Here is a 25,035-nt window from a genome sequence, read left to right on the forward strand (position 1 = left end):
TCTTAACTTTTGTTTCAGAATGGTCCCATGGCTGCTGGTCTAGAGCCCCAGGAAGCCAGTGATAGACTTATTATATTTCAGGTAATCTTTCTAATGTGTTTAGTGGTAGAAAAAAAAAAGCCTATTATATCTAAGTCTTTTCACTTGTACTCTTTTTTTAAACCAAGAAATAGAAGTAAAAGACTTTCTAATACTGCATGTGTATTGAACTGTGTAATATTATACATACATCTTGTTAAAATAATTTAAATTGTCAGTAAGTAGAAAAGTAGAGACGATATTTTTATATCATCTCTATTGTATGAATAAGCAAACAGAAATGATAAGTTAAGTGAAGATGTATTTAAGTGAAAAGTGATTTGGGGGGCAGTTAACAATTAAATGTGGAAATATTTGTGCCCAATGATGTACCTGTTAGCTAATGCCTTATTTTAGGCATGCCATAAGTTTTTTTAATCCTCCTTGGAAATCATTTAAGCAGGTCTTCACTTATATTTTTGTTAGACTCGATTTGACAATATATTTCGCAAGTATGTCACTTACACGGGTGGAGAAGAACTTTTTGGGCTTCCTGTGACTCAGTATCCTCAGCTCCTTGAGATCAAGAAGCAACTTAATCTCCTCCAGAAAATCTACAGCTTGTACAATAGTGTCATTAACACTGTCAATGGATATTATGATATGCTTTGGTCAGAAGTGAATACTGAAAAAATAAACAACGACCTTCTAGAATTCCAGAACAGGTGAGGGAATGACAACAGGTTGGCATGTATGCCAACAAGAGCCCCCAGAGTTCTTAAACTTTAATGACTTTCTTCTTAAATCATTTTTTCTTTCCTTCATCCTTTTTTAATATCAGATTTTTGAGAAGCATTTTTTATTGTACCATTGTCAAAACAATCATCAAACAGTATTTATTTCATTACCTCCACATGAATGGTGATATATAAGCAAATCTTTTAAACTTGAATGAAATATGTCAATTTTTTTCAACACTTTGTCTTCATTTAAATAACCTTATTGAATATTAGAAATCTGTGTTAAAAGATCTGTTAACACAATAAGAATTTATAGATTCTCCTACATATTTATAGAATGTTATAATAAAGATGGATGAATAGGTATTTATTAAATGCTAACAATCAGCTAAATGGTATACTGGGGACACACATACAAAAGTCAGATATTTTCTAATTGGAGAGGACCCACCATATATTTGGATATATACACATATATGCATATATGTACTTGTATATATGTGCATGTACATGTATGTGTACACACATACACACACATACATATAGAATACATATGCAAATACATACCTATCTATACCTATCCATACACACACACACACACACACACACATATATATATATATATGTATATATGATGATGAGGTGAACTCTTCGGAAGTCAATTGATATCTTCCAGGGACATTGGTACTATTAATTTGATTTGTAGTCAGAGCAAAAGATGGAAATGAAAATGGGGAGGGTTACAGGCATGAGTACTCTCAATATAAATCATAACTGAAATCATCCCTTAAAATCAATACTATAAGGGATTTTTTCTTCCTTGAGACCCTATCATTTTATAGGATTAACCTTAATTAATACTCACCCATAAATCTCATTTCTTTTCATTTTGACCTTGAGCAATATAAAGAGGTTAAAAAGAGGTTTTATTATAGAATATTGTCCACCTTTAATTATTTAAGTCATGGGTAGAATAAGCAGTTATTAAGCACCTTCTATGTGCCAAACATTGTGCTAAGCACTTTACAAAAATCAACTCATTTAATCTTTACAACAATCCTGGGAGGTAGGTGCTATTATTAATTATAATATAATTATATATATAATATATATAATAAATATATAATTATAATTATTTACAGTTGAGGAAAAGGTAAAATGACTTGCCCAGGTAACACAGGTAGCTAGTATTAGAGACCTAGTTTGAACTCAGGTCTTCTTAACTCCAGGTCCATCACTTTATCTATTGTACCACCTAGCCCCCGATATGTACTTTAAATTGTTAAGGCATGCTGTTAGATAAACTTTATGCTGTTGAAAGCTTATAAAACACTTCCTTAACAACTACCCTGAGACCCTGGAAGTGCAAATGTTAGAGTTGGAAGGGCATCTGAGGTCATCTAATCCAGGCCATACCTGAATAAAATCTCTTCTATGGCATCCCTAGCAAGTGATCTCAGCATATTTATTTTTTGATACTTCTAATTATTAGAGAGTTTTCCCTTAAATTGAGCTTACATTTACCTTTCTGTAATTTTCACCCATTGTTCCTAGTTCTTTCTCCTGGGGCCAAGTAGAACAAACCGAATCCTTAGTTCACGAGAGAACTTCAGATAGTTGCAGGTTACGTGTACCCACTATTTCTTCTCATTCTAAATGAAACTCCATTTTATAAATAAGAAATCTATGGCTCAGAGAGAGATTAAGTGACTTGCCTAAGGTCACATAACTAGTAGATATCATAGCAAAGAATTGAACCTAAGCCATCTGACTCCAAGTCCAACATAGTTTCATTATAACATGCTGCCTCATGTGGCTTTTGGGATGGGATTGGGAGAGAGTAGCCATTTCATCCTATTTGGCAGACTTGTGTGTACCAGGTCCTAGTATCTTTCTAAAATAATTCCTTGGAAAAAGTCATTCCAATCATTACCTTGGTTTCCTTCTATGAAGAATGGTCCTCTGTAACATTTAGTCTTAGTAATGTAATGCTACATTTGTTATGATAGAGCCAAATTAGTGCATATGTAATACATATGAAGCCTACCTAAAGTCATAATCTGTTCTGTGAAAAGGCATTAGATGAAACAAAGTGATTAGGACAGTTAATTCCATAGGAACAAAGTTCTAAATAGGTGACTGACCAAATGATAATGTAGTTGGTTTTCTTGGATACTGGGACTTTTGTATTAAGGTAATTATTGTGAAATGGCCATGATTAGAGCAATGTCATTCAGGGCATACCGCTAGATAATTGGAAATCTGGATTTAGTGTGGTTTTCCTTGCCAGCTATAAAAAGATGAGATGGAAATAAAAATAGGTCAGACCTGTTTAGTCTTCTCTACTGGTTTTCTCTTATAGGTGCCGTAAACTTCCACGTGCTTTGAAGGACTGGCAAGCTTTTCTGGACCTAAAGAAGACCATTGATGATTTCAATGAGTGTTGTCCTCTGTTGGAACACATGTCAAATAGAGCCATGATGGATCGACACTGGAAAAGGATTACAGCACTCACAGGCCATAGTTTTGATGTAGAGAACGAGACCTTTAAATTGAGGAACATCATGGATGCACCTCTTCTGAAATACAAAGAAGAAATAGAGGTATTTTTGGCAAGAAATGATGTGAGATTGGGTGGGAAAATGAAATTCCTTTGCACATTTCTCAAATATAAAGTGTTGGATCAGCAAATGTAGCTAGGGAAATGAAAAAGAGAATAGTTTTATTGGGCAAATAAGCTTGTGCTTGCGTGCTCAATTTAATCTTTGTTGCTAGTGGTACTTTCTAAGTATTAATTTGAATGAATTCACCCAGAAACTTACCACCTTCCACATACCATTATAGCATTATGGTTTACTAGAGAAACTACTAAATTGTTTAGAATTATCTTCAATTTTTTTTACTCAACCTCCCCTACCTCCATATTCTATTAGTTGCCAAATTTTGTTGATTCTACCTCTATAACATCTCATTTCTCTGAGTCTTTCTGTATACCTGTCTACCCCCTCCCCCACTTCCCAGTTTAGATCTTTATCATCCCTTGCCTATAATATTATGTTGACCTTCTGACTGGTTTTCATTCAAGTCTCTCCCTTCTAATCTATCCTTCCCATAGCTGACAAAGTGAAGTTCTTAATGTATGTCTGATTACTTCACTATTCAGAAACCTGTAGTATCCTCCTTCTTGTTTCTAGAATCCAATAAAAACTTCTCTTCTAGTTACTTAAAGCCTTTCACAATTTGTCTCCAGCCTGCCTTTTCATACTTATACATTACTCCCTTTCACATAGTCTTTGGTCCAGACAAAGAGACCTATCTGCTCTTTATTATGCAAAATTTTCTATCTCCTGTTTCCTTGCATTTACACAAGCTGTCTCCCATACTGGGATGATTCCTTCCTTATTTTTGACTCTCAGCAACCCAAGATTACTTCAAAGCTCAGGTCAAATTTTTCTAGATTACAGGAGTTTGATATAGTGTTTTATAAATGGAAATTTCATGAATCATAAGTACACAGTTAATTGCACCACAATTTTGGATTTGGAAGACTAAAATGTTTCCTGACATCTATATGCAAAAAAACAAACCAAAAACACCACTGCCAGAATAAATAGATGATTACTTTTTAAAGTAATTTAAGGATTTCATGTGGAAACATCATCCATGAATACCATAACCTCTATATAATACAGTAGAGGACCAATCAATCAATCATTAAATACCTACTGTGTGCCAGATATTGTGCTAAGTGCTGGGGATACAAAGACAAAAATAAAATGGTACTTGCTCTCAAGGAGTTTACATTCTACCAGAAAAACATGTATACATATAAGTGTATTATATATTATATAGATATTATATTCAAGGTAATTTGAGAAGCATACCCCTGCGGTTGAGGGGAGGAGGGAAATCAGAAGAGGCCTCATGCAAGAGATATTGCTTGAGCTAAGTTTTAAAGGAAGCTAGGGATCCTAAGAAGCAGAGGAGATGGATCACATTCCAGAGAGACTGTGCAAAGTCACTGAGATAGGTGATAGAGTTTTATATGAGAGTAATACCAAGAAGTTTAGTTTGCTTGGACTGTAGAGTGTCTGAAGGGGAGTAATGTGTAATCAATATCAAAAGTTTGGATCCATTTTGAAAAGGACTTTAATAACAAAAAGTGTTTTGTCCTAAAGATAATAGTGAGTCATTGTCACTTTAGAGGGGCTGGGGTGACTTGTTCAGACCTGTGTTTTCTGAGTATTGTCGTGCCAGTTATGTGGAAGAGGATGGATTCGAATTGTGACAGGGAAGCCAATTAGTCTAGTGCAATCTTCCAGGAGAAAGATTAGGACCTGAAGGGCAGTCATCTGCAAGAGTTCCTATTGCTGCAAGATTCATTACCATCTAGTTTGATGATGTTATCTCTTCAGTCATCTCCATTTCGTATCTTCGAAATTGCAACTGTCATCTCTAACCCCCACCTCCCCTCCAAACTATGGTCTTTGCTCTGCAACCATCCTGGGCTATGATCAGCAAGCTTTCACCTTATCTTCCTTGGATCTAAGCCTCTATCTCGTTTCCCAGTCATCTTCATGCCTTGCTCCTGCTTCCATACCCAGCTCTTCCCTTATGTGTCTTCTTCTATTATGATATAAACTCTTTGAGAGCAAGGATCGTTTCAATTTTTTATATTTGAATCCACAGTATTTAGCATAGTGCCTCAATACCTTTCCAGCTTGGTAGATACCTGCCACAATGTGTTTTAGCTTTAGAGAAACAGGGTCATCTCCTTGCCATGACTTTGATTGTGAATGGAAAATTTGTGATTTATTGAAAGTTTTGATTTTTTTTTTAAAATGAGCATTTTCTATTTTGACAGGACATTTGTATCAGTGCAGTGAAGGAGAGGGACATTGAACAAAAACTGAAACAAGTAATTATTGAGTGGGACAACAAAACCTTTACATTTTCCAGTTTTAAAAATCGTGGTGAACTTCTCTTAAGAGGGGATAGTACAGCAGAAATTATAGCCAGCACGGAAGATAGCTTGATGATGCTGGGTTCCTTAATGAGTAACAGGTAACAAAGCCATCTTCTTTTCATGATAGCTAAAAATGGAAAAACAAACAATTTAAGGGAAATGAAAAACTTTTGTAAGCCCCTCCCAGATGTCAAATATTTTTCAAATATTTCAAACATTTATTTTAATGCTAACATCCATATGCAAGCGTACTTTCAAGTGACACTTCCGTTTGTGCCATTCTTATATCATTATCCTCCAGTGGTTAGATTCTCTGAAAGCCCCCATAACACAAAAGAACATAGCACAAAATTAGCACCTTGAATTATGGGATGATAGATTTAGAATTGAAAGGGATCTTGGGGGGGCATTTTTCCTTTCATTTTACAGTGGAGGAAACTTGAGCCTAGAGAGATGAAGAGATTTAGGTAAGATCACACTAACCAAGAGTCTGAGGCAGGATTTGAACTTTCTGACTTCCAATCCAGTAATCTTTCCTGCCCATCACACTGTCTCCCTGAATTCTCCAGTTTTATATAAAAACCTTGTGTTGCCCCAAATTGATCTACTGGCTTGATTCCAGAGTGCGCATGAATTTTAGCATTGTCATCTAATATGGAAAATGTTTCTGCTAGTGGTCCTGAAAATGGAAAATTTTACCATTCCATTTACTCATTCATGAGAACATGAATCCAGAGGGAAAAAATCCACTTTATTCAGATATATAAAATACTCTTGGTAAAAATTAATAACTTACTTTGATTTTTAATGGTATAACAAACACATGTTGAATTATACAGACTACATATCTAGAACTATAGGATATTAGGGTCATAAACTATTTTAGTGATTACCCTTATCATTTCACAGATGAGGAAACTGAGGTTCAAAGAATCTAAGTAATTTGGTCACATAGATGGCAAGTAGTTAAGTAAGGATGTGAGTACCTTCTCTGACTCCAAGTCATTTTCTAAGCTGAGTTGCCTACAGCAGGTTCCTTGATAACTTCAGATGGTTTTTATTCTTTTCTAGTAGTTCAACAATGTATGAAGTCTGAGTCCCTGATTTGACTGACACTAGAGGAAAAACAATTATTTCCTTTTTCTCTGAAACATCTAAGTGTTTGACAACTATGCAAGGCAGTACTTCTCAAGCAAGTTATTTCCTCTAGAAATATTGAATTTGGTCTAGTTAGGGTTTAAGGAATTGCTATTTTGGCTACAAAAAGCAGAGTCCAAAAAGGACTAATAGATAATATACTTGAGAAAGAAAAGCAAACCACATCAGCTTAGGTTATTCAAGAATGGACTACATCAGTGAACCTTCCCTCCTTTCCCCAAGTGATGACCATCAATCCATAGAAAATTGTAAATTGAAGGCCATAGAAATTAAAATCAATTGACTAATTTCATTTTTTGGAGGAAAGGGGGAACAAAAGTATTTAAATTTATCTGATTTTAAAATTAAAACTAGAATACATAAATTTTTAAAAATAAATATAACATTATGTAAGTCAGGAGTTCTTAACCTGGGGTCTAGGGACCTCCAAGAAATTTGTGGTTATATCTCAGAGTGTCTTTGAACTTAGATTGGAAACATTATCTTGATTTTCATGAACCTCTAACTGAAATTGAGCATATCTTTCAAAAAACTTTATTCTAAAAAAGTATCCATAGGCTTCACCCCTGAGTGCCAAAGGGATCCATGATGCAAAAAAAAAAAAAAGATTAAGAAACAGTTTAGGTTATATTTTAAATCTTAACTAGATACAATTAAGGAAGCTATGGATGGGAGGAAGGAAGAAAAGGAAAGGAAAAAGAACAGAGAAAGGCCAATAAATCATTTGGAAGGAAGTAGATAGAAAGGCAGCCACGTAGTGGGTTTTAGAGAATATTTATAAACTATTTGCTCTATTCATATTTTCCTATTATGACTGCCTTTTGGGATGCTAATTAGTCAATCCTTTCTTTTAACTCTTCAACTACTCTTTATTTTTAAACCTTCAGAGACTGTATGCTGAATGGTTGAAATTATTTTGTGGTATTATAGACACCACCTATGTTTCTCTAGCAGAAATGTTGAGTAATCCTCACTTTAAAACTTTATGACAATATTCCCTGCCCAACTGTCAAAGGCTAGTGTTTTCTTTAAGCTAGTGTTTTCTTCAACTAGGTATCTATTCAGCAATAGTCAATTATACTCTTGGCAGACTGAATTCCACAGAATAAATAATTTTTGCTGAACAGAGTCCATATATTTAATAATGTCATACTTAAAATGAAAATAGTCATATTTAATAATGACTAGGAAGCACATGGACTTTTAGGAATCTCTAACAGCACACAAATAACTTTATATAAGGTATAAATATAATTTTTAACAGCAGCCCTAAAGATACAAGATACACAAGCATTCCTGTAAATAGAGTGGAATTAGATTACCTTGTGTATCATGACATGAGGTTATGAAGACCCAGTTTCAATGTGAAGGGGAGAGACAGAGAGAAAGAGTGAGGCAGACAGATTGATTGATACTGCTACTTAATTCTCTGCCTACCAGGAAGAGTTCACTGTAACTGATTTTCCAAGCTGTCTGTGAGATTGAAGGGCAAATAGAAATAAGCTCTTTTCCAAGTAGGTTTTGACTCAAGGGGATCAAACTTGTAAACCATAAGCCACCTCCTCAGTTCAGCCAGGTCATGTGAGTTCTTTTTTCCTGAGACTTATTGTTCTGTTTCAAGTTGAAGGAGTGAATTATACTCCCCATTTCAAACAGAAGTATGGTAATTTGATAATATAAAATGATAGTTAAGTAAGCACCATATTAAGCTCACAGATTGAAGGTTTCCCACTCTGGTAAAAGGGCATGAAAGTCACTTGAAGGAAAAAGAGACTAGTGCACTGTATGCTACTGCTGAGCCCAAAGGCAAATAAATTAGATGCATGAGCAAGTAACATTTTTTTTTTTACCTTTGGATTTGAGAAAAATATAGATTTAAAATATTTCTTCTTTTAGGTATAACATTCCATTCAAGGCACAGATTCAAAAATGGGTACAATACCTTTCCAACACAACTGACATCATTGAAAACTGGATGACAGTGCAGAACTTGTGGATTTATTTAGAAGCTGTCTTTGTGGGAGGAGACATCGCCAAACAGCTGCCGAAGGTTGTTGAAGTTTATGGTTTATTAGTTTTTTTCATGACAGAAATATGAAATACTGAAAAACACCTTATAAAGTAAAGTAGCCAAGACTCATATCCATCGACTTCCCTTTATCTTTTTGTGAGGTAGGGGAAGGAAAGGAGGAAGTGGAGAATGTTGCATAGTGGTAGAAGGTGGGAATGAAGGAAAATAACAAAGTAGGGAATAGTTGCATGACTGATACGAATCATCAGAAAATGTTAATCTAGACTATAGAAGAGTATGGAATTATGAAGAGGTCATCTTGATGAAGTTATGGTAATTTATTCTTACAGAAGTAACATTTTAAAATAATGAAGGGTATGACACTTAATTGCATCTATAATATAAAATTCTGGGTTGAAAATATACAAAAAGATACTCTCTCTCCCACATAAAACATATCAAGAGCATTTTTTTCCTCCTCAAATTGCTGTAATCAGTTTAAACATACATGGAGTGTATTTTGAGATGTTTAATTGTATTTTTTTTAAAAAAGTTTTTCATTACATCTCAGTACATTCTTTTGAATTGTATATGAAATCAGTGTTTTTATAATACATTTGAAACTTAAAAACCTGAATGTAATTTTACCTTAGTATGGAATTTAATTTCCCTACTTGATGTAAAAGAGATAGGATTAATCCAACCTGTTCCTGCTATCACACCTGATGGTAGGCAGACACAAGTCCTATAACATAATTGTCATGCAAATTTAGGGTGGAATTTTGGTGATTGTTGTATAAGGACCATAGACTGGGCTAGAATGATTTATTGATTCTTGAAGCCAAGTATAACATAGGCAAATACAGCAATCCAGAATAAATCCAGGAATAGTCCCCTTGTCCCCACTGACCCATGCTACAGGAGGCAGACTACAGTGGGTAGTGGCCAAAATGAATAGTGGGATGTGCTTTCTCGTCTAACGCCCAGAGCCACTGGGATCTTGGCTTTATATAAAATTTTAAGAAAAGGAGTTTGCTATGGTAGCTGCAGGGCGATGGATTCAGGAAACACAGATATCAAAAGCATGGTCTCTAAAAATTAGCCAGAAAGACCTACTCAGGATGAGGACTATAGCATTATAACTATGTTGCATCAGTAAGCTGCTAAGGGTTTCAGCAGCCAGTTTTAACCAGAACTGGATGGTTTAAACCAAAAGCATATCTGAGTTGCATGATAGGTGACATTAGGAGAGTAGGGTTATAGACACTGTCTATTCATTCAGTGAAAGGATTCCCCTACAAATGGTAACGCTGTTTAGGCATTCATGAAAGGACATGATTCCATTTCTTCTTAACTATTGGAAGAAGAAAACTCCATTAAGTTTTTTTTCATATCCACTTACATAGTTTCAAAGAAGAGAAGAGGGTTTAATTTTTTTCTTTTGTGATGTTTTTATTGTTTCAAATACTTTAAATATTTTTTCAATTAAACATTTTCTTTCCTTCAGCTGCACCTCAAATTGAACAAAAAAGTAAAAAAAAAGCCCCTCCTAATATCATAGACAAGCAAACAAAATCCCCTCATTTATCACATCCAAAACTGTGTGTCTCATTCTACATTTTGAGTCCTTCTTCATCTCATTGCCAGAAAGTGGGTGACATGTTTTGTCATCAGCCTTCTGTAACTGTAATTTGTCATTGCATTGATCAGACTCCTAATGCCTTTCAACATTATTTTTCCTAATAATATTGCCATTGTATGAATTGTTCTTCTAGTTCTGCTCACTTACTTTTTAGGTAGGTCTTTCCAATTTCTTCTGAAACTGTCTATTTCACCACCATTGTTTGTGGTACAATAATATTCCACATTAATATAATATTTATATACTCTAATTTATTTAGTTATTTCCCAATAGGTAGATAGCCCCTCAGTTTTCCATTATATTAATACAAAAAGAACCATTATAAATATTTTCTTACATATGGGTTCACTTCCTCTTTCTTGGATCTCTTTGGGGTTTAAGTCTAGTTGTGGTATCACTCAGCCAAAAGTATATGGAAAGTTTAGTAATTTTGGAAGCACAGTATAAATTACTTTCCAAAATGACTGAACCTTTTCACAGCTCCACCAATAGTGCATTAGTGTGCCTGTTTTAGCATAGCCTCTCCAAGCTTTCTTATTTTCCTCTTTTGTCTTCTTTGCTAATCTGATGCATACATATGAGGAAATCCCAGAGTTGCTTTAATTTTAATTTCTCTAATTATTAGTGATTTGGAACATTTTTGTATGGTTATTGATAGCTTGAAATTAATTATTTCTTTTCTTGAAAATTGCATGCTCATGTTCTTTGACCATTTATCTATTGGAGAGTTCTTATAAATTTGAATCAGTTGCTTTCATATCTTGTATATGAAACCTTTACCACAGAAACTTTCTGTAAAATTTGGTCCCAGTTACTTGCTTATGATGGTCTATATTTAATTTCTGGATTTTTTTTTTCAAATTTTCCAGTAGTTTTTACTTAACAGTAAATCTGTACCCCATTGAGTTCTTCAGATTTATCAAACACTATGCTAATGTATTTGCTTTCTTCTGTGTATTGCATATCTAATATTTCCACTATAAACTTCTATATTTTTTAACCTGTAACAAATTGTTCTGATTAATATTGTATTGTAATACAGTTTAAGATCTGTTACTGAGACTTCCTTCCTTCCTACTTTTTCTTTCAACATTTCTGTTGAGATTCTTGACCTTTTGTTTTCCAGATGAATTTCATTATTATATTTTTATAACTCTACAAAAATAATTCTTTGATAGATTGGCATGTCAATTAATAAGTGAATAATTTAGGTTGAATTGTGACTTTTTATTGACAACTTTAAAATGAGCAATTAATGTTTTTTCTCATTATTTAGATCTGCATTTATTTCTGTAAAGAGAGTTTTTTTTATTGCATTCATACAGTTCCTGGGTGTGTGTTGTTAGATATATGCCAAATATTTTGTATCTGTGATTATTTTTCTTCATCTCTCTTCTTGCTAGGCTTTGGTGATAAAATATAAGAATCCTTATGACTCATTATATATATTGAAACTTTACTGAATTTATTAACACTATTAATTTTTAGATGACTTTTTCAGTTTTTCTAGATAGTTCAACAAATCATCTGTGAAAAGTGATAGCATTGGTTCCTTGTTTCCTCTTTGCCTATGTTTATTTCCTAATTTTTTTTCCTTATTGCTATAGCTAGCATTACTACCTCTATTAAATAGTAATGGTGATAATGGACATAATTGCTTTACCCTGAACTTTTTGGAAACCTCTAATTATTTTCTATTACATGTTTGCCCTTGATTTTTGTTGGATAATATTTACCATATTAGAGGAAAGCCCATTTCTTACTATGCTTTCTAGTTTTTTTTTTTAACAGAAATGGATGTTGAGTTTTTTGAAAAGCCTTTTCAGCATCTATTAATATAAACATCTATTTTTTAAAAGAATGTGTTGCTATTAATATTGTTTTTTAAAAATATTTGTCCTTATATTGCAACAACCCTTCATTGTTTTATAAATCCCACATGGTTGTGGTTAATAATGTTTTAAATATTTTGTCATAGACTATTTGCTAATATTTTATTTAAGATTTTTTATCATTGTCTGTTAGGGATATTAGTCCATATTTTTCTTTCTCTTATTTCTCTGTAATTTATATATCAATAAAAAAACTTAATCCTATCCTTTATTTTCAGAATTTCTACTTTGTTGGTTTTTTTCAGTTTTTAAAAGTGTTATGCCTGATGTACCAGTTTGTTCTTTCTCCCTTTTATTGATGAAAATATTTACTCATGCACATTTTCTGCCTCTAAGGATTGCTTTAGCTACATCCATACATTTGGTCTGTTATTTCATTGTCATTTGCTTTTGTGAAATTGTCTATTGTTTCTCTGATTTATTCTTTGACACACCAGTTCTTTAAGATTAAGTTAGTTTCCCAATTGATTTGTAATTAATTCTTCAAAGGCCCTTTGGGGAATATAATTTTTATTGTATTGTGAACAGTAAAAATGCATTTCTACATTTTAGGTGATGTTCTTATGTGGTCAATTTTAGTAAAGATATCATGCATGGCTGGGAAATCTGTAAACTCTTTTTGTTCTCATTCAGTAAGTGACAGATCAATTACCTCTAGTTTTTCTTTTTTTTAATCTCTAATTTTTCTAATGTTCTATTCCGGTTCTTCACTTTTTCCTCATTGTAAACCCGTCCCCATCCTCCTCTGATTATGTAGGTTTGAAATGTCTGTAATGAGGTCTCTAACTATTATAGTTTTAACATCTCTTTCTCCCTGTAATTTGATCAAATTTCCCTATAAATATTTAGATGCTATGCTTTTAGGCACAGATATATTACATATTTAAATTTATTCATTATGTTTATTGTCTTTAAGCTAAATGTATCTTCCCTGCTTACCTCTTTTTTATTGCCTACATTTATTATAGACTTATCTAAGATAATTACAGCTAGTTCTGCTTTTTTGACCCTGAAGCATAGTAGATTCTCTCTCATTTCAATTCTGTGTGCATCTTTATGTTTCAAGTTTGTTTCGTGTAAATAATATTTTTTGGGGGAGGCTCTGTTTTCTAAGCCATTCTGCTCTCCTTTTCCTTTTTATAAGTGAATTCATCCTATTTATTTTCACAGTTTGCAATTGCTAATTATCTTTTTTTCTCCCATTCTATTCTCTTGTTCTTTCTCTTCTCTTTGCTCCCATCCCCTTCTTTCCAAATTAGAAGATGATAACAAAAAAAGGTGTTTGCCTAACACTATTAGCTATAAATGAAGCAGTTGGCTTCTATTGTGTTGTTACTATTCTCTTTCCATTGCCCTGCCTTGGTCTCAGTTTGTTACTCTTTATTCCTTTCCATTTTTTTTTTTTGGCTCCCATACGTGTTCTCTCCTCTGATGCTGGTTGTTTTACTTATGATTTTTTTTTCTTTTACCTATGCTGCCTTCTTTTTTATATTTCCTCATTCCTTTTTCCTGTCCTCTGCCATTTCCCTATTAAACTTTATTTCTATATTGCAGTCTTTGTGTGTGGGTTTGTGTAATTGTGTTCAACCTTATTTTGGTTCAGATGAAAATGAAGTTAATGGGATGCCTGTTTCCTCCACCCCTCCAGCTTATACCCTTCATCTTATGCCCTCTTTTATGTGAAGTAATAATCCCTTCTTCCTATTTTCTTCCCCAGTATAGCTCTCTGTCACTCCCATTGCTGTTTTTTCCCAAGACCATCCAAAGAGAACCACAGGCTCTCTGTCGTTCTTGTTTCCCATTTCTTTATTACTCTTAAGGATTCAGAAAAGACATTTCTTTCTTGTGTCTGTATTACTAGGTGATCAATTCATCCCAACACAATCTCTTCCAATTGAACCAAAGTATGTGCCTGTCTATATTTCTCAATCCTTCATTTTTATTTTACACTATCTGCTCAGGTCAGACTTTTTCATCAGGAATGCCTGGACAGTCTTTATTTCATTAAAGATCCATTTTCTCCTTATAGGATTATATACTTTCTAGATAGGTTATTCTTGTTTCTAAGCTTCTATTTTTTTGGCTTTTTGGGATACCACATTCCAAGCTTTCCTATATTTTAGAATGGTAGGTGTTAAATCTTTTGCAATCCTAACAATGGCCCTTTGGTACATGAAATGTACATTTTTGGCTTTTTGCAATGTTTACTTTGACATGAAAGCTATGAATTTTGGTGTTCACATTCCTGAGAGTCTTTTATTTTGGGATTTCTTTTAAGAGGTAACTAGTAGATTATTTCTGTTCTCACTGTCCTCTTTTTCTAAGCAATCTAAATCATGTTCACTCATGATTTTTTGATACGTGGTATCTATTTTTTCTTTTAGTCATGGTTTTCAGATAGTCTGATTATGCTTAGGTTGTAGACCTGTTTTATAGGTCTCTTGTTTTTGATATTATATTATAGACATTTCTATTTTTTTCAGTCTATTGATTGATTTTGTTTTAATATTGCTTGTCTTATTGAGCTTTTATTTTCTGTTTGGTTTATTTAATTTTCAGGGCATTGAGTCCTTGAGTAAGATTTCTTAACTTCTAAAGTATCATTTCTCCTTGACATTCTTTCATCCCTAGATGTTCTATTTTCTATTTCTTGTTTCATTTCTGGGAATATAGATTTAAAAGAAGTACAGAGAATGGCCTATGAAAAAGGCTATATATATTTCCATGCTAAGAAGATTTGTGTCACCTAGTGGGTGAATGGATGATGGATAATACCAATAACTAGTATTCCTGTTATAGTCAAAGATTCAAAAAGTGCCTTATATGCATTTTCTCATTTGATTCTTAAAATCACTCCTTAAGAGGTAGTGTAATGGCTAGAGCTCTGGATTTGGCATCAGCAGCATTTGAGTTTAAATCTTGTCTTAGATAATTATTAGCTGTATGACCCTGGGTAAGTTGCTTGGCTTCTCTTGACCTCATTTTCCTTATCTATAAAATGAAGAAAATAGTATCTACCTTATAAGGCTGTTAAGTAAATATCAAATGAAATTTTATATATATATGTTTATATAAACATATTATATATGCTATATGTTTATCTAACTATATATATATATAATGTGATTTGAGAAACTTAAATCATCATATAAATACAAGCTATTATTATTATAGTGCAAGTACATAATCTTTGTTTTCCTGATAAAGAAACAGGTTCAGAGGAGCTAATGATTTGTCTATCAAAGGTCACAAGGCTAATTAGTAATAGCTAAAACTTGTATAACAGTTTAGGTTTTCAAAATGCTCTGATACATTATCTTATTTGAATCTCTTAATAACCCTGGGAAATAGACACTATTATTGTATCAGTTTTAAAGAAGATGAAGCTTAGGCTAAATAAGATCTAAGTGATTTATTCATGGTTATACTAATATTAAGGCATTATTGAAACACATCTTACTGACTCCAAATTCAACATTTTATTCACTATAGCACTTAGCTACTACATGTGTTGTAGAGCCATGCTTGAGTTCAAGTTTTCTGACTTGCTTTCTAGTGTTCTAACTCTTATATGAAACTTCCAAGGGAATGTGAGAGTAAGATAAATGTAGAAGATGATATAGCATGGCGAGGAAAAACAGGTGGAAGCTACAGTGGAGTAATAAAGAAGAGATCACTGCCCTATTATCAGAAAGAGAATGATGTGGTTCTTATCAAATATACTGAGAATTTTAGGATAACAGATTTATAGCAGGAAAGGACCCTTCTTATCTCCTATTTTACAAACAGAGATCTGTGAAGTTGGGTATCCTATCTAAACAAAAGTTGTTAGAAACATTAACTTTGATAAGATGTATAAGATGCTATAGAAATTACTTTCTACAGCTGTGTAAATTCACTTTCTTTTTTTAATACCAATAGGAAGCCAAGTGTTTTTCCAATATAGATAAATCCTGGGTGAAGATCATGACACGGGCACGTGATATGCCAAATGTAGTACAGTGTTGTGTTGGAGATGAAACCATGGGGCAGCTTTTGCCACATCTATTAGATCAACTGGAAATCTGTCAGAAATCACTTACTGGGTAAGACTTATAGCACAGTTAACCTTGATAGGACTAGGATAACCTGAGAACTGGAAAGTTCTAAGGCCTTAAAAAATAGATAATTTCAATATGTATTGATCATGTGCTCAGGTGTTGTCTGACTTGAAATTTTTTAGTTATACTATTAACATAGCATGCCAATATCTAGGTAATTCTAACATAATAAGAGAACTGTTAAAGTGGTTAGTAGTAGTGGTTGGAGTTAGACAGACCTGGGTTCAAGTCCTGCCTTGATGACTACTGACTCTTTGACCATAGACAAGTCACTTGGCTTTCCAAGGCTATCGGAAAGTCTTGAAGACTGTAATTTACAGCTAAATCAATGCTTTGCATCAGTTTAGGGAGTTTCCCTGCGAGGAATTCCTCACACTGATGAAACCCAGATGCAGGCCAACAAACAACAAACAAACAAAAACCTTTACACCACACAATGAATGCCAAATTATGTAGTGCAGACTCAGGTGCTTAATAGGTGTTAAATAAATGTTTGTTGAACAATTTATTGAAGCTTTTGATCAACTAAAGAAAGTTGCCTTTCATCAAGCCTTTCAGAGGTGTAAGAGTTTGTGAGAAGATAGCTTCCCTGAAGGGGAAATGAAACAAATAGTTTGAAACCCTAATCTCTCTTCAGATGACTATAAATTCTGATCCTCTTGATATTTCTTTCATAAAATCATAAAAATGTATATCTTAGAGGCACAAGGGACCTTAAGCAGTCATTTGAATTCAGTTCACATGTGTTTCAGATACCTCTTTGAAAAACATTCTCAGAAGGAACAAAATATTTTATGATATACAGCTGAACATAGTGTATCTGAGTAAGACTGAACATTATCTGGCTATGCTTTAAGGATTACATGTAAATTAGTGCTTAATGTAAGTATAAATATTCTAGTGTAATTAGAAAAGCAGTGAAATTGTTCCTGGCCTTTTACCATGATTAATCAAAATAAAATGATGCAGAAAATTAAATAATTTGTTGTTTGGAAATACTGTATAATAGTTGTGTTCCAAGAGCTAGGGTGTAATAGAAGATAGAGAACTGAACTCAGAGCCAGGAAAACTTGGATTCAAACCTTGCCTTTGACACATCCTGGCTATGTGACCCTGGCCCAGCTGCTCAACCTCTAAGTGACCCATGCAATTCTCAAAGATTAGAAGATGCAGAGAAGTTGAAATCTGCATGAGGGGAGAATGTTTCCTCACTGGGCTTTCTCAACACTGATGAAGTCAGGGGTCTGAGACTCAAAAAAGTGCTAAAAGAGTTAAAATCTAAATATATCTTTGAATATTCAATTTTTTCATTAGCCTTTTAAGTGACTCATAATTTCTTCACCATAATCAACAATTGAGAAATTTTATGTTAGGTAATTTATTAATGATTTAAATTCTTGGATGCAAACAGGGTCACAGATAATCCCCAATTCATGTACATGTATTTTTGAGTCGTGTTTTTATACCAGTGGGTATGCCTGATGTTGTGAGAATTTACCTCAAAGAAAATAATGCCCCACAGTGAGGATAGTGACTGAAAGATCTCGGAAACTGTCCAACTCTCCTATCTTGCCCCATATGCTGAGACCCTACATCCGACACCACCCTCTCAACACAGCAGCAAGATTCCTTACAGAGCTGGAACTCAATAAATATTTGGTGATAGACTGTAGAATCATAGAATCTTTGGGAACTCAAAAGGCACAGTGTTCTGCTTCTACCTGAAAAGTGAATTTCTTTTTTTTTTAATTCATGACAAGTGATAAACAATCTTGTTTGAAGAATTCCAAAGATAGGGAACTCACTACTCCTAAGGTCGTCTGGACCATTTTTAGATCTGGTTTCTAGGAAGTTTTTTTAGTGTTGAACCAAAATTTGCCTTTTTGCAACTTCCCAGAATCTCAGAGTTGGAAGATAGTTCAGATGATGTCCATCTTGAACCTGGATATTCTCTCTTTTTAAGGTTTTTAAGATAGTTATCCCTTCCATATTGTGACTTTCTCCATTGCAGCTTCAATATATTCCAGATGAGCATAGGAAATTAAATGGAAATTTTTTGGGAGTATCGCAGAAGCCACAGATAACACGTATAGGCCACCAGGTGACATAGACAAAGCTTAGAAACTCAGAAATGCATAAAACATATCTATTGTATTGCATAATATTAACATATTTTATCTTTTAATATCATAAACAATCCATAAAAGAAAAAGAAAAAAAATTCAAACTTCCTTGGTTCAAATGGAGGGCCAAAATTTTTTACATGAATTTTTCCAGATTTCAGGGGCATTGCCACCTTACCCCCCGTGCTGTGGAAGGGATAACTGTACTCTTTCCTGATTCTCCTCCTACCTAACTGACCACTCTTTCTTAGCCATCTTTCCCAGATATTCATCCAGGTCATGCCCAATAACTGTGGGTGTGCTCCAAGGTTCTGTCTGGAACCCTCTTCTTTTCTCACTCTCTACTATCTCACTTGTTGATCTTATCACCTCCCATGAGTTCAATTATCATCTCTCTGGGTTGATTTCCAGATTTATATATCCAGCCCTTATCTCTTTCCTGAGTGCCAGTCTCATATGACTACCTGCTTTTTGGACATTTCAAACTAGATATTCTATGGCCTACTCAAACTCAACAAGTCCAAAATGGGGTTCATTTTTGTCAAATACTCATGGAATATTCCTGAAATCCATCAAACTATAGGACAAAAAAACCTATGAAGTGAATTTAGAAAAGCAGAAATTTAAGACATTTTACATAAAACATAATCAGCTGAACTATTACAATGATGTTCTAATTGATTTCTTTGACTTAAGTCCCTTTTCTACTCCCACTTTAATCTATCCTTAAATATTTGCAAAAGTGATTTTCCTAAAATATATGACTGACCATACAACCCTTCTTCTCAGTATACACAAACAGCATCTAATTGCTTCTGGGATCAAATATAAAATGCTCAGTTTGTATTTAAAGCTCTTTGCAACCTGGCCCCTTTCGACCTTTTAGTGCCTTCCTTCTAAGATTATCTTCTATTTACAATAAATATAGTTTATATATACATAGTCATTTGCATGTTATCTCCCCCAGTAAAATGCTAGCTCCTTGAGAGCTGGGTCCATATTTTTCCTTTCTTTGTATCCATAGCATTTAACATAGGTTGTGGCACACAGCAAGTGCCAAAAAAACAAAAACAAAACAAAACAAAACAAAAAACAAACAAACCCACAAAAACTTGTTGACTAATTTTACTGAGCTGGTTTTCTTGAAGATGTTTCTCTCTAAATGTCTTCTCATATTTTTCTTACCTGTTGTTAAACTTTTATAAAGATTAATGTATAGTCATTGCTTCCACTTCTTTAGAACCTACTTATTCCTCAACCCTTGTCATCTGGCATTTATCTCTGCTAGTGCACTGGCTAGAGTACTAGACTTAGGAAGATCTGAGTTCAAATACTGCCTCTGCCACTGACTAACCATGTGGTGCTGGGAAGTCACTTAACCTCTCCTTGCCTCAATTTCCTCATCTGTGAAATGAGGATAGTAACAACACTTACCTCACAGGGTTACTGTGAGGATCAAATGATGTAACATTTGTAAAAGCACTTCACACAGTGCTTGGCACATAGTAGGTACAATATCAATGCTTATTTCCTTCTTTCCCCTTCCCTACTCTATTAAAATAAATCACTTCAAAATAATTAGTGACTTCCATATCAAGAAGTTCAACAGATTATTTTCTACCTTTTACCCCTCTTTGGAATTTGATATGGAAGATACCATATACTCATTTCTTCCACCTTTTTTTGACTTCCATGACAATGCACTGTATACTTTTATTCCAGTTTGCATAATTACTCTTCTTTTTTGGGACTCTTTGCATGACTCCTCATCCATTGAATGTTGGTTATTCTCAAGGATTCTGCTTTGGATTCTCATTTCTCTTGACATTCTTTTCCTTAGAAATCTCCTCTGCTCATAATTTATCAACACTCTGCAGATGACTCGCCAGTACGGATTGTTCTATCTCCAGAATTCCAAACCTGCTTCCAATTGCTTATTACATACTTCCACTCGTACAGCCCTTTAGCACTTCAAATTCAACATGACTAAAACTGAGCTCATCATCTTCTTCCCAAAGCTGCCTCAACCCCCTACTTCTCTATTTCTGCTTATGGCACTACTTCCTTCTCAGTGTCTTCTTTGAATCCTGTTTCTCTTTCAAGGTACACATTCAATCAGTTGCTGGATCAGCAATTGAATTCAATAAACATGTATTAAGTGCCCACAATGTGTATAACTCCCTGCTAAGCACTGGGGATACAAAAATGAAAGTCACAGGATTTCCACCCTTAAGGAGTTTACATTTTACTACAGAGAAATAAAATGTATTCAGTTTAATATAAAGTAAAACATAACAGGGATAAAAAGAGATACCAGTGGATTATGCTGGGAAAATTTGAAGAGGGGAAGAATACTTTAAGTCACAGTCATAAAGAAAGGCTTCACAGAGGAGGCAGCACCTAAACTGAGCCTTGAAGGAAGAGATAATTCCATTGATTCAGGTTTAGTAGTAGCTCTTTCATCTAACTACTCTGCCTTCCATCATTTTTGTGCTGACAGTAGAGAGTGCCTGAATGTCTACAGAATAAGAAATTAAGCACAATAGAGACAGCTTGTACAAAAATTAGAAGCAAGATTTTCCATGCCTAGATCAAAATGGAGACCTTGTTCCTGTGTATTGTGTAGAACAGATATGATTACTAAATGCCTCCCCCCCAAAGTAATAATTCAAAACAGAATGTTGAAAATTTGAATTGCTAGCACTGGCAACAAAATCAACACGGAGAAGTAATATGCAAGGGAAAAGATTTTTCAAAAGTCATCAACTTTAAAAACAATCATACAAACACATTGCATACTCCTGAAAAAAAATAGGTTCCCATCAAACCAAATTTAAAATGTATTTAAGTGAATTTGTATTTTTTTTCTCCCCTACCAATCAGATACTTGGAGAAAAAACGACTTTCTTTTCCTCGGTTCTTTTTTGTCTCTGATCCTGCCCTTTTGGAGATTCTTGGCCAAGCCTCAGACTCTCACACCATACAGGCTCATTTGCTGAATGTGTTTGATAACATAAAATCTGTCAAATTTCATGAAAAGGTATGCTCAATTTTGGTTCTTAATAATGTATTTTTTGCTTATTATTATGCACAATGTAACAGTTATTATTTTTAAGCACACAGAATCATAGAATGTTTAAGAACACATTATTGAGAAGCTAGTGACATTTTATAATTTTTAAGTATTTTCTCTTCTGATAATCGGTTCTGAAACTTACTGTAACTTAATTTCTTATGCTGAAAGCTTAACATGGTGAAAGATAGAAATGAGATTAGAAGAAAAAAGCAATGGAGAAAAAAAGTTGGTGCATTTATCTTCATTTCTATATGAATATATTTTTTCATGTTTTAACATAGATCTATGATCGTATTGTGTCAATTTCCTCTCGCGAGGGTGAGATGATTGAATTGGATAAACCCGTGATGGCAGAGGGCAATGTAGAAGTTTGGCTTAATTCTCTTTTGGAAGAATCTCAGTCCTCATTACATCTTGTGATTCGCCAGGCATACACAAATATTCAAGAACCAGGTTTCCAACTGATTGAATTTCTTTCTTCCTTCCCTGCACAGGTCAATATTAAACTGATAGGGTGTATTGTGTAAAATGTTCTTTCCAGATCTCTGGAAGTGTGTATTTTGAGGCCCTTGAATGACTGTGCTAAAACAAAGCTCAAATATCTAGATTGCCATGAATACAAAGAGGATAAAAATGTGTTCACAAGTTACCTAATTATATTTGACTGAACTTTTAAAAACACATAGCTAAAAGTTACTCCTGGAATTTTTTGTGCAATGTACACTTGAATTATACATAAAACAGAAACGGTATGTGTTTTACCCTTAAAACATTTTTATATTACTGTTTGGTTTTTCTAACAGTTCAGTCTCAATATATGTTACTCATAAAATACTGTAAAATATGTTTACTGGTAAAATGAAGAACTATTTTTTTGTTTTCTTGAAGAAATATGATTTGCTGGTTGCTTCCAAATGGGAAATATTGCTTTACCTGCTGTGGGGGCATAAAGAAGAAGGAGACTGATCCTTTCTTTCCCTCAGGGAATTTACCATGATCCGGGGGAGATAAGGCTTAGACGCAGGAAAAGATAACAGAAGACTTAAAAATAAAACAAAGCAAAATAATAAAAAAAAACCAACAACAGTATAATTTAATAATATAAGCAACATCTAAAGAGAATGCAGTCCTAATTTGCCCTGTAATATATATGTATATATATATATATGCATATATACATATACATATACACACCTATGAATGAAACAATTACTGGAGGGGGATTTGGGAGAGTGAAGGGAAGAGCAATTACTTTAGGCTTGGGGCAGTCAGTATCAGAAATCTCAAAATTGAAAGAAACATCTGAGAACACCTAATACAACTGCTATTACAGCAAGAATTTCCTCTCTAATGCCCATGATGACATCACTCAGCCTTTGCCTGAAGACTTTGTGTGAAGGGGAATCCGTTATTTCCCAGAAAAAAAGACTTTGAATTCACACTTTGATAAACAATAGCTAATTATTTTGTAGGCAATTCTGTTTAGATATCTCTATATAAATATGCTTACATTGCCTTTTTGTTTCCATCAGGTTGGATTGTTAGGAATTCAGTTGATATGGACAAGAGATTCAGAGGAGGCTCTCACAAATGCCAAGTTTGATAAAAAAATCATGCAGAAAACAAATCAGTCTTTCCTGGAACTACTCAATACACTTATAGATATGACTACGAAGGACTTAAGTTCAGTGGAACGTGTGAAATATGAGACTTTGATTACTATTCATGTCCACCAAAGGGATATCTTTGATGAGCTGGTAAATACTTTTAGTAGTCCCCGCTATCTATCCACTTAGTTGGTTTTATTTAATTGAATCAAAATTAAAGAATTCAGCTGAACAATCTTCTTCATGATGATAAACAACTGATAATACTGTTTTTTCCCCTTCTCAGTTAGTTGTGTACATTTACCTGTTAACTGTGAAAAGGCTATATGTGGAATTTTCATTTTTAAAATATATTGAAAAATTCCATTCAGCTCTCATATAGCTAGGATTCTCTGTCTTTCTTTCTGTGTGTCTGTCTCTTACTTGTCTGTCTGTCTGCCTGTATGCTTATCTAACAGTTCCTCTATTTTTTGGGAGGAGGGGTTTTAAATATGTGATTTCATCAGCATTGGGAATTCCTTGTAATTACACTATCTCGACCAAAGCACATCTAATCATTTAAAATTATTTGTTAATTAAAGACATCTTGATGATTATTATTACTACTAAAACATTTTCCTTATTAGTAGAAAAGTTTACTGGGATATTTGAGGTTTTTGTTAAATAAACCTTTTAAGTAATTTTTTTGCCAGTGTTTGTTCTCAGTATGTTATGTTCTAGATATTATGTTAACTTTTCATTTTTAAAAGTAGATAAGCATAGAAAAGTTTCAGGAAAAGGAAAAATGGGCAAAAAGAAAGAAAATCTGCTTTTATGAAATCCTCCATTAGGTATGGAAGGTGACAGCTTATACTTAGTATAATTAGTGAAATACTAGTTTTTTTCCCTGGGTTTATTTTCTGTCCTAAATGTCATGGGATCATAGATATGAGACCAGAAAGGATGTTAGAGACTGCCACATTTTATATATGAGGAAAATGAGTTCTAAAAGGTTAAGTGGTTTGGTTAAAGGTCGTCCATGTAGCAAGGGGCTGAGCTGGCACGTGAGCCTAGATCCTCCAACTTCAATTCCAACACTTCCAATTTTAAAATTTTCTGTTATTTTAATATCTGTGCAGCTAGATTCAGTAAAGAATTAAGAAAGATTATTCCAGAAATAATGACAGTAATTAGCATAATACTCTAAAATAATGATATTTTAATACTTGAGTATATATGTTCACTTAAATAGATTTGAGAGTCAAAAATCTTTTGAAAATGAATTTTTTTGATTCATTAAATATAGAAAATTTAGGGCTTTATTAAAAAAATTAGAATGGAAATGCCACTAACCAGTAACATAATAATATGTTATTTATATATATTAATATATATTTGTGGAATATATTTGTAGGGTGGAATATATTTGTAGGAATTTTAGATTTGCTTCTGTGTAATGTAAAAGTTTAAGAATTCTTTAAAAAACACAATTCTTATCATTTTTCCTCTATCTTAAATTGTGTTTGCTTATGTTTGTTTTTGTATGCTAAATTATAAGATGTTTTTGTCTTCATAGATTATATTTTGTGCATGTATTTGTGAGAAGTATTTTGGTTTCTTAACTTCTTAAACTAATTTTTAAAGTTTATGTCTTGTTTATTGCAAAGATATTTAATTTCATTGAATGTGTGCATACATCTGGCTTAAGGAAGGTCCTCCTCTC

At 33.6% G+C, this 25,035-nt stretch overlaps 1 protein-coding gene across 1 annotated transcript in view; it reads left to right on the forward strand.

The window, feature by feature from the left end:
• The window catches only part of DNAH5 (dynein axonemal heavy chain 5), a 294,914-nt gene that overhangs the window by 94,596 nt on the left and 175,283 nt on the right, over positions 1 to 25,035 (forward strand). The window contains exons 25-33 of the mRNA XM_027869069.1: positions 19 to 81; positions 505 to 743; positions 3,121 to 3,361; positions 5,623 to 5,822; positions 8,779 to 8,932; positions 16,349 to 16,512; positions 21,534 to 21,690; positions 22,008 to 22,220; positions 23,259 to 23,483. Of these exons, the coding sequence (XP_027724870.1) occupies positions 19 to 81; positions 505 to 743; positions 3,121 to 3,361; positions 5,623 to 5,822; positions 8,779 to 8,932; positions 16,349 to 16,512; positions 21,534 to 21,690; positions 22,008 to 22,220; positions 23,259 to 23,483 (1,656 nt within the window). The remainder of the gene's footprint in view (positions 1 to 18; positions 82 to 504; positions 744 to 3,120; positions 3,362 to 5,622; positions 5,823 to 8,778; positions 8,933 to 16,348; positions 16,513 to 21,533; positions 21,691 to 22,007; positions 22,221 to 23,258; positions 23,484 to 25,035) is intronic.

Source organism: Vombatus ursinus, unplaced genomic scaffold, assembly GCF_900497805.2.
Source record: "Vombatus ursinus unplaced genomic scaffold, bare-nosed wombat genome assembly UNPS02014791.1, whole genome shotgun sequence".
NCBI lineage: Eukaryota > Metazoa > Chordata > Mammalia > Diprotodontia > Vombatidae > Vombatus > Vombatus ursinus.